The 10,831-nt window shown below is 43.3% G+C and overlaps 1 protein-coding gene across 4 annotated transcripts in view; it reads left to right on the top strand.

Moving 5' to 3' along the window:
* PACSIN2 (protein kinase C and casein kinase substrate in neurons 2) overlaps window positions 1-2,528 on the top strand; it is a 24,364-nt gene extending 21,836 nt beyond the window's left edge. For all 4 annotated transcript variants that reach the window (XM_009072489.1, XM_009072487.1, XM_009072486.1 and 1 more), the window contains one exon: window positions 688-2,528. In XM_009072489.1, coding sequence (XP_009070737.1) covers window positions 688-800 — 113 coding nt within the window. In that variant the 3' untranslated portion in view covers window positions 801-2,528. The remainder of the gene's footprint in view (window positions 1-687) is intronic.
* Window positions 2,529-10,831: the final 8,303 nt, after the last annotated feature.

The following is a 10,831-nucleotide window of genomic DNA, read 5'->3' as shown; positions in this document are numbered from 1 at the left end:
AGGAATGGGGGGGAGAGAGAGAGAGCTGTAACAACGTGTGAGATAGAAGATTCCTTTAAGTCTTTCTGCATCACAGCCTAATAGCTGTGATAATGTAGTATACTGAAAAGCTGCAAGGATAATTCAAGAGAATTTTATTGCCATGTCTGAATTTTATAGCATTTTTCTCCTTATTTCCCACTAACTCTTAAAAATCTGCATCAGCGGTAAGCCTAAGGAAACATTTCTTTCACTTGCAGTGATGTATGGTGAGGGTTATAACTGTAGGATTATTCTGCTAGTTCAGAGGTAGTTGTATGATCCACAGCTGTCTTTGTTCAGACCTTTAAATACAAGAGTCTTTGATCTTATAGTGAAATTACACAGTGTATAACTTCACAAGTTTGCATTTGTGATTGTTTTTTAAATTCCATAACCTTTTTGAATGCCCTCAAGGTCATGTTTCAGTTTCTACGTAGCTTGCCTTCTTCCTGTTTGCCTGAAACTGGGGCCCCTCATCCCATATGCAAATCTGTAAGTGGTAGATATCCTTAGTATGAAAAGCATGAAGAGCACAGAAGGGAGGGTTTCTGCTGGGGCCTGGGTTGGGCAGAGGGAGAAAAATGGACATGTAGGTAACTCTTAGATATCTTCCTGAACTTAAGCAAAAGGTTACAGTTTGTCATGAATGTTCCTTCTTTTTTTCAGGGGATGAGTTAACGAAAATGGAGAATGAAGATGAGCAGGGTTGGTGCAAAGGACGTCTGGACAATGGACAAGTTGGTTTATACCCAGCAAACTACGTAGAACCAATCCAGTGACGAAGGACAAGATAAATAAAAGGTGCAACAAAAGCTCTGTAGGCCTGTACAGTATATATTTAAAGTGAGAGGAAGCTGAATGACGTATAGAGTGTATATATTTTAATGCAGAGGCAAGAGCTCGATACCGAAATAATGCTGAATTAAAGGCAGGAGTTCAAACTAATACGTTGACAGTGTTTTCACAACCTGTGCACAATGCAAAGGAAAGGAGTTAGGTTGAAAAAATAGCACAATAGGAGAAATGCTCTTTAAGCTTCTTCTTTCCACATGGTCTGTTATTGTGAATTTGAACACTTTTGCATTTTCTATGCTTATGCCTCAGCCTACCTTAGGTATGTGGCTTACGCTCACTTTTGGTTAATCAGTTATTTTAAGTGACCTTCAGTAACTTGCAACTTGAATTTGAAAGATTATTATAGTTAATTTTTTATTTGTTCTTAGCAATGTCTGAAAGATGCAGTATTTTTTTATTTAAATGCTCTGTAGTTAAGAACCTTTTTGTATGCTTGGATTTATCAATTAATACTTAAATTATGACCTAGATTAAGTCACCAGTTGACTGAATGAAAACTCTTTCCATGTTGTAGTAATCTTATGTGTTTTCAGCATGGCTTGAAGTGGTAAAACAAAATACTGTATTTAATAAATATCTGTTACAGAAGGTGATTTGTAGCAGAGATATCTGCAGGTGCCATGGGTTGGGATTCTGTTGTGAATGTTCTTTACATGGCTTGACACTTAAACTAAGAGTTTTCCATCTAGATCTTAAATGGCATTCAAAAGAAAAATAAATTATGCATAAGCCCCAGAATAGTAGTGAATATTTCCAGCACATGTTTGCAGGGGGAACAAAAATCTCCTTTTAACTGCTAATGATTTTTGGGTGATTTCAAATGTTAAATCTGTGAAGGCTAATTTTATTGAACAGAGAAGACTGTAAAATAGACTAAATGCTTTTTATGAAGAGCCTATCTATGTTGTGTATATGTACATATAATTTGATATTCCAAAATATAAAGAGCATGGCTATTAGTTATCAAGCCTTTTGATGTCAATAAGATTTAGACTGGTTTAAGAGGTTAAATTATAGGTATATTTAAATCTGCTTTCCTGCCATATTCATTACTGTACCATAGACAAAGTATTCTGTGATGAGATTTTCCAGCAGTACAGTAAATACACTAATATACTCAAAATCAGTATTTGTGGCTAAATGAATGGGTCAGAATAGAACCTAGCTTTAGTCCATCCATGGATTATTGTAGCAGAACACTGTAAAATCTACATTTGTTTGCAGTTACAACTGGGCCAGCTGTAATCGTGTCAAATCGTATGCACTTGTGAAACTTAAAACTGGGTTGTAAAATTGCAGCAGATTTGTGTTGAAAACTAAGTATCAGGTAAGTAGATATGCTATGTTAAGGAGCTACACTGTAATGAAGCTAACAAATCCTTCATGAGGTAACTATAAAATACTGTTGGTAGTCTTGGATTTTACCGTTTGCTTTTTGAGCTTATAGATATATTTAGTCATCATTTCCAATGAATCCAAATGTGCAAGCTTAGAAAGTGGATGTGTGTATATGTCTGTCAAGGAAAACTTACCAACATAAGTGTTCATCCACAGGACGGTTATGAAATTGTCAGGAATTACTGGTTTGGGTCTCTGTATTGTAAAATATTTTAGAAAACAATAAAATCTGTTAATCTCTTAAATACACAGAATGCACCTTTTACTTTTTCAGTGTATGTGGAAATAGTTTGTGAAACACCATCTGTGCATTTTTTTTGGTGACAAAGTCTGCATTGTCTGGAGGAGCCACAAGGAGGAGAATGCCATGAGTGGCATTGTGCCATTAACAGACACGGGGAGGTGCCACGCACAGAGGTTCTTGGCAAAACATTCTATGGGTGTGCAGACTCTCCTGTGATGCTGCTTTCTGTGGCATTCTCCAGTCTCATGTGAGTAGCTAGGCTTCTTTTGGTTTTTTATGTGGCATCTGAATATTTTTTGCCTTTTGAGTTTTCCTGTTGACCGCAGTGATGAATATCGCAGTTGGTGATGGGTAGCTGAAAGTTTTATCTCCTCTCTTGCAGTGTGGCTGAACAGCAGATCTCACGGGGTCACACTGAGTGGCACAGAGTGTGGTTGGAGGCCTGTCACTAGTGGTGTCTCACAGGGCTCAATGCTGATCCCACTATCGTTTAACTGGTTCATCAGTGACTTGGATGAGGAGACAGAGTCACCTCCTCAGCAAGATCACTGATGATACAGAACTGGGAGGAGTGGCTGTTACCTCAGAGGGCTGTGCTGCTCCTCAGAGGGACCTTAACAGGATGGAGGGATGGGCAGAGAAGAACTGTCTGAAATTCAACAAAGGCAAGTGCAGGTCCTGCACCTGGGGAGGAATAACCCTGAGCACCAGTACAGGTTGGGCACTGAGCTGCTGGAGAGCAGCTCTGTGGAGAAGGACCTGGGGGACCTGGTGGACAACGGGCTGTCCATGAGTCAACAGTGTGCCCTGAGGGCTGAGAAGGACAATGGTGTCCTGGGATGCATTAGGAAAAGCATTGCCAGCAGGTCGAGGGAGGTGATCCTGCCCCTCTACTTAGCAGTGAGGCTGCATCTGGAGTGCTGTGTCCAGTTCTGGGCTCCTTGCTGAGTTTATCAGGATCCTGTACTGAGCACAGGTGGGGAGGATGTCTAAAACCAGACAAAGTCTGCCATAATTCAGAGCAGCAGAAGGTAATGGCAAACTTACTTATAAAGCATTTAAAAAATAATACAAATATTTGCTAACAAACAAGTGTAAACAATAGTCTGTTTTGAGTGCTTGATAGTCTTGTTATGCTTCATTTCAACTAGAAGTTCGGGGAAGAGACTTGGATTTGGTCAAGTGAAAATGAATAGTTTCATCTTCGTTTTGCACGGACTGATATTTACCTTGCACAAATGAATTCACTTGAGGAGTTTACCTGAAAAATATGGATCTTATTACCTGATATATAGAGTTTGGATATACTTTCATAGCCAAATTTAGAATGAGAACACAAGGGCTTCTGGAGGCTAAGTAGCCCAGCCAGGAGACCTCAAAGCAGATGCTGTTAGAGTAGGTGGTTCAGGGCTTGTCCAGCTGAGTTTTGAACATCTCCAAGGGTGACAAGCCCACCACTTCTCTGAGCAATCCTTTTCAGTGGTTCATCGCTTTCACTGTGAGGAATTTTTTTCCTTATATGTATTTCTCACACGTCTTCCTGCACTTCACTTGTGCTCCTTGGATAGTCTGGCTTCATCTTCTCTACACGTTCCCATTAGGTAGCTTTGGCCTGTTGGCTGTGCTCTGGCTGGAACAGCCCGGTGTGCTGGGGGCTGCCTGTGCTGCAAGGACATGCTGCTGATTCATGTTGTTCATGCAGATACTCACGTCTTTTGCTGCAGTTTCTTTTGAACCTCTCAGCATCCAGACTCTCCTGCTGAGTCTGTGCAGGTACAGGAGGTTTTTATACCCTCACAGTTTACCAGTGCGTAAGTCTCACTCTTCCTATCAAGGTTTGTTCTGTGTCCCTCAGTGTCCCTCACCTGGCCAGACCACAGGTCTTTGTGCCCTTTGTTATGCAAAGGGTTGGCAGTTCACACCCTCTTGTCTCTGGGCTCCCACTCTGAGCTCACTCTGCATCTCAAACTGCAGCTTGCAAATCAATCTACCTGCACCAGGTGTGCTGCTCAACACTACACTTGTCCATACAGATCTAAATGATGCAGTTCTGAAAAGAGAACCTGTGATCACTTCCAGAAAGAGAATCAGTAATGTTCTGTTTTAGAGGTAGCTAGTTCTGACCCTGTTAGAGAGGTTCAGACTGTTTTAATTTTGCATTTGGCTTTGAAATTCCCTTCTTTAGTCTGGTCAGTTAGTACTCTGCAAGATATATTAGCAGCTGTTTTACACTTCTGTGATCACAAGTAACTTAAATGACAGATAATCAATAAACTGCTTCCTTTCTACTTATCCTTTTTATAGACAGATATTCAGAGCTACAAATCCAAGCATATCTCCTCCCACTGGAGACAGTGACTGATTTAATGATCATTTATTTCATGGCAGTTTACTTTAGCTTTTATGAGGGACATTAGCAAGAACTTCTTTAATCCAAGTCACCTGTTACCTCAGCTAGATCACCTTTCTGCATGACCCAACCCTGTGAGGTAAACAACCCATCAGTTGTGGAGTACTGTGATGATAGAGATTTCTAGAATCCCTGTGCAGAAAACACTGAAATCTGACTGCCCTGGCACAGATGACATGCTGTGTGGCAGGAGCAAGTGGGATTTACACTGGGATGTTACATGTAGCCGTAGCTGTGCCAAGTCCCTTGTGTTGCTAATACAAATATCTTTGTGCAGCTGAGTGTGGAGTGTGCAGATGAGCTGCTCGTAAATCCCAGTGTAAGAACTCTTTTTGGCTTTGTGCTGAGCAGTGTTGTGAAGATGTGGACCACTTTCAAGAAAGCTCCATGAAACCTCACCTGCTTGAAGTGGTTATGCTTCATGATGTTATCAGGGCAAACAATGCATTAGTACTAAATAAAAATGTTCAACTGGTTTCAGCTGGTTTTTAATGTAGTTACTAAACTTCATTTCCATATGGTGGGAGAGATTTGAATGCTTGATCTTTCTCTTCTGTTGAAGACAGCTGTAGGAGTTATTTATACTGCAATGATGCACATCTGTGAGTGTGTTGTGCCTTTGAGGTTATCATTCAGCTGGCTGTAGTCCTGTGCAGCTGCTGGATCACACCCTCCAGTCACTGGACCCCCAGTGAGGAGGAGCTGACTTTCAGAAGTTTGTGTGATCCTACCTATGAATCAGGCACTGTGCTTGCAACAATTCTTTAGGGAATCTTTGTGGGGTTAAATAGTGAAAACATAAATCAGCTCTACAGATGCACTGGCGTTTCCTGTGTGTCCAGAGAACACAAGCAGAAAGGCAGGAGACATAAGGAAAAATGGCTCTCCTAGAAAAGATGTCTTTCTGCCTGAAAACAGAGCATGGCACCTGGTTAGAGAGATGTCCCTGCAGTGAAAGCAGAACCCGCCGCTGCTTCCCCATTACCGGTTTAACCTGCCTTATTCCCCATCTTGTACTGCCATCTGCTGGCTCTGACTGAATGGCCTCAGCGTTGGACCTTCAGTACCTGTGGTGTACTCTATTCTACTACAAGTTTTGATAAAAACATCATTTCTGCTGCCCTTGGAATGTTTCTCTTCCTTTCTGTTTTAAATCTCTTTGATTCTCTCTTAGCTTTTCAGGACATGTATATTGAGTTATGTGCAGAAAAAGAATGGCTTTTTGGATCAGCTGGAAAGAGACAGAGCAGGCAGTGTTTCTGACAATGCCCCTTGCAGGATTCCTCCAGGAGTCCAGAAATTCCTGAGAAGAATAAGGAAAAGGGCTAGCTGTGTAGAACAGGGGAATGGGACTTGTTTTAATAGGAAGTGGCTCACTACTTGTTACCACAGACAATGCTGAATGTGACATGTTTTCAGAGGAAGGTGAATTCCATCAGCACCTCACATCTTGCAGCAGTGAGATGAAGTGGGATACCATAGAGTCATAGAATCGTCAAGATTGGAAGAGATCTCTCAGATCAAGTCCAACCATTAACTTGTCACTATTGTAACCCCTAAACCCTAAGCTGTATCTTCCAGCATCAGATCCAGACACCTCTAGACACTTATAGGGATGTCTGGATTTCCACCACCTCCCTGGCAACCTATTCCAGTGCCTGAACACCCTAACAGGGAAATTTGTTTTCTAATATCCAGTCTGAATCTCCCCTGTCTCAGCTTATGACTGTTTCTTCTAGTCCTGTCCCTGCAGGCATGGCAGAAGAGACCATCCCCCACCACTCTCCAACCCCCTTTCAGGTAGTTGTAGAGAGCCATGAGGTCACCCCTGAGCCTCTTCTCAAGGCTAAACAAACCCAATTCCCTCAGTCCTTCCTCATACGACATGTTTTCCAGACCTATTTTGAGCCTCATTGCCTTTGGCTGGACTCACTCCAGCACCTCAATGTTCTGTTTAAATTGAGTGACCCAAAACCGAACACAACACTGAACAACTCTCCAGCCTCTCCTCCCCCAGCCTGTAGCACTGCATGGGTTTGTTGTGTCCCAAGTGCAGAACCAGCACTTTGCGTTATTGAACCTCACGCAGTTGTCCTCAGCCATTGACCAAGTCAGACCAGGTCTCACTTTAGAGCTTTCCTACCCTCGGGCAGATCAGCTCTCACCCAGCTTAGTGTCATCTGCAAACTTACTGAGAGTGCACTCAATCCCCATGTCCAGATCATCAATAAAGACATTAAACAAGACCAGCCCAAAACTGAGCCCTGGGTGACAGCCCCAGCTGGGTACAGCTCCATTGACCACAACCCTCTGGGCCCAGCCATCCACAGAGTTTTTACCCATCAAAGAGTCCACCCATCCAGGCCTCAAGCATCCAGAGCTTTTAGGAGGATGCTGTGGGAGATGGTGTCAAATGCTTCAATGTTCCTCCTGTCCATGAGGATTGCTGGCACTGATCCACAAAATTTCATAAACACAAACCATCACAGGTTAGGGAAGATCTGAGTTGCCTCTGTCAGCAATATCCCTCATGAGACACACAGCACTTCATGATGCATGGAACAGGAGGGCACTGACAAGGCACCTTCAGACAGGGCTGTTGGGATGGAATAACAGAAACACAGTGCTTGTGTAATAGTGAGCTTGGGCTGTAATTGGGACGAAATCATGGATAAAAACAGGAGAATTCAGAAAAGTCAAGTATTAAGTATTGCATTTTGGCATTTTGAACACAAATATGATTTATTTATTTGTTTAGAAGCAAGGCTTATGTTTAGAAGAGAAATGCCCACAACCCTCCCAATGCATGGAGTAAGCAGGTTCTGCACAAAGAAAGGAAAGCACAGATTTTCAGGTTATCCCAGACCTCAGAGGCTAAGACTGTAAAAGCCCTGCAGGATTCAGAAGACAGAGCACGGGAGGGATTAGCCACTGAAGGAGAGAAATTCACAGGACAGGATGAAGGACTGCCTACAGCCCCCAGTGGGAAGCAGCAAGATAAACTGGAGTTCAAACCCAACCCCTCCAAGGAGGCCAGGCTGCCATCCAGGCACCTCTCACTTGGGATCTGCAGGAACAACCTCCCCTGAAGCCAGGGGCATAAAATAGCCCCATCAAATATCTTCCATATCACATCTCCCACCCAACTTGTAAAACCAGCAAGTTTCCTGGAAAAGAATGCATACATGGTTGTTCAAGGCAGATACCCCTAATCAGCAGATACTTAAACCCAGTAACATTAATCCCTTTTTGCCTCTGTTCCTCATTGCCAGAATGGAGATGATAATCCCAGCTCTTGCATGATGCTGGATAAAATACATTCATCAATGCATGTGATCCATGGATACACAATGGTAAAAGCCCCACAGGATCCTGAAGAAAGAAGGGAATTAATAATTCTGTGTCTAGTCTGAGAGTTATATAAAATGCATTAAATAATAGCCTGAGCTGCACATCAAGTGAAGAGAATGAAAGGAGCTATTGAAATCTAGCTCATTTGCTGAAAAAAGGCAGGACCCTGTAGGGAGAGAAATATGTGATCATCTAATTAAGAAACATATAATTATCCCTGCACTTAAGGGGGCTGAACTCTAAGTTTACAAGTGACCTAATTCCTAGTATTTCTTAACTTTTCCTTGTTTAATTTTGCAGCTTTACTGTCTTTTGTTGAATGGGTTTCAGTTCCCTTCCAAATAGTAAAACACCAATAAATCCTAGGCTGGGGAACAGAGCTTTTCTCCCCCACAGCCACTCTGACTAATCCGAGTGAATAGCAGGTCTAGCTCTCCTGAGCTTCAGCTCAGCCACCCTCCATGTGGGGAGCCAGAGCAGCAGCAGACAAAGCATGTGGATTACAAGTAAGAGGGTGTGAAACACCTACTGCCAGGCTCTCTGCTCTCTCCCAGCCACTTACGACTTAGAGATGTGTGTGCCGTTGCAGGGTACAGTCGCACAGGGATCGTGGAGGTGTTTTGGGATGGTTGCAACGGAGGGATACAGGTCCTTTAGAAAGGACAGGCCAAGAAGACCTGGAGTTGCCCTTATGTCAGAGAACAGCTGGAGTGGCTGAGGATGGATAATGAGCTAGCATAAGGATGCAAGTAACATGAGGATTAAAGAACAGATGAGTACAGGTGATGTTGTAATGGATGTATGCTATAGGCTACCTGACCAGGAAGAACAAGCAGATGAAACCCAGAGGTTGGTGGTCAGTGGCACAAAGTCTAGCTGGAGAGCTGTAACTAGTGCTCTACCTCAGAGGTCAATACTGGGTTCAATCCTGTCCAACATCTTCATTAATGATCTGGATGATGGGGCAGAGTGTATCCTCGACAAATTTGCTGATGACACAAAACTTGCAGGAATGGCTGATATACAGAGGATTGTGCTGCGATCCAGAGGGATGTGGACAGGCTGGAGAAATGGGATGACTGGAACCTCATGAAGTTCAATCAGAAGTGTGAAGTCCTGCACCTGAGGACCAACAGCCTCAGACACTAGTACATGCTGGGGGACACCCACTGGGAAAGCAACTTTGTAGAAAAGGACCCAAGTGAGCTAACAGTGTGGCCTTGCTGTAAAAAAGAATAACAGTACCTTGGGCTGCACTAGGAGTGTTGCCAACAGATAACTTCTCCACACTGGTGAGGCCATAGCTGAAGTAGTGTGTCCAGTGCTGGGCTCCCCAGTACAAGGGAGACATGGACAGTCATCAAGATGATGAGGGGACTGGAGCATCTCTCCCAGGAGGACAGGCAGAGAGTTGAGGCTGTTGAGAAGGCTCTTATATGCAATCTCTAATCTTACATGTGTGTACAAACACCTGAAGGCAGGGTGCAAAGAGGAGAGCCAGGTTTTCCCTGTGGTGCCCAGTGAGAGGCCAAGAGGCAGTGAGCACAAATCAGAACACTGGAGGTGTTTTGGAAACACTTTTTTTACAGTGAGGCTGACTGACAGTAAAAAGAGAGAGGTTGTGGTCTCCAGCCTTGGAGATTGCACCAGATCACCTCCAGAGGTCCTGCCAATCTCAGTCAATCTGTGATTCTGTACTGTTCTCAATTTTATAAGAGTTATTTATAGCTAGTGGATAGGAAGTATTCAGAAAATGCAGAGATGCAGAAATTACTCTCCACATGCAACAATTAAAACTTTAATTACCTGAGCTGGTGGATTAATGTCTTCCAATATAATTTTTGAAAAGACCTTGAATACTGAAGCAGAGAAAATGTATTACAAGTTGTCAGCAAGAAAAGGAAAATGAGATTACTCTATAATTCTTATTTTTTTTCCTATTAAAATAATCGGAAAAAAAACCCAGAGGAAAACACTGCCAGGATTCTATCTAGTACATTTCCACAGCTTGCATACTGTAGGGTTTTTACTGAATGGGTTTTTCAATAAACTCTAAAATTAACTTGAGGACCAAAAATGAACTAACAATTGCACTGAAAATAAATTTGATGTATCAGGTGCATGTCAGTGTCTGACTTTTGATCATGCGTTTGACCGAACATAATTAGCCTTCCTCTCCAAAGTCATTCAAGACAGCAAAAAAGGTGAGAGATACAAGGGCAGTGACAAGGAAATGAGGCAGCAAGGGGGAGCAGGGGCGAAAACGAGACATCGCAGCGGGTGCAAACCAGAGGACACCGCGGCAGAAAAAGTGCTCACGCGGAAAAAGAGGAAGGAAACAGGAGCGACAACCCCAGCGCACAGCCCAGACACCAGCGCGGGCTGCTCCACGAAACGCGAGTGCACACGTGTACCAACCGGACTGCGCGGCCCGCGGACAGAGAGACCGGCCCAGGGCACAGACACACTGACAGACACACGGACAGACACACACAGACAGACTGACAGACACACTGACAGACACACACAGACACACACACTGACAGACACAC

Source organism: Acanthisitta chloris, unplaced genomic scaffold (genome assembly GCF_000695815.1).
Source record: "Acanthisitta chloris isolate BGI_N310 unplaced genomic scaffold, ASM69581v1 scaffold1944, whole genome shotgun sequence".
Taxonomy (NCBI): Eukaryota; Metazoa; Chordata; class Aves; order Passeriformes; family Acanthisittidae; genus Acanthisitta; species Acanthisitta chloris.
Note: the sequence above shows the minus strand (reverse complement) of the source record. Positions and strands in the feature narration are given on the sequence as shown.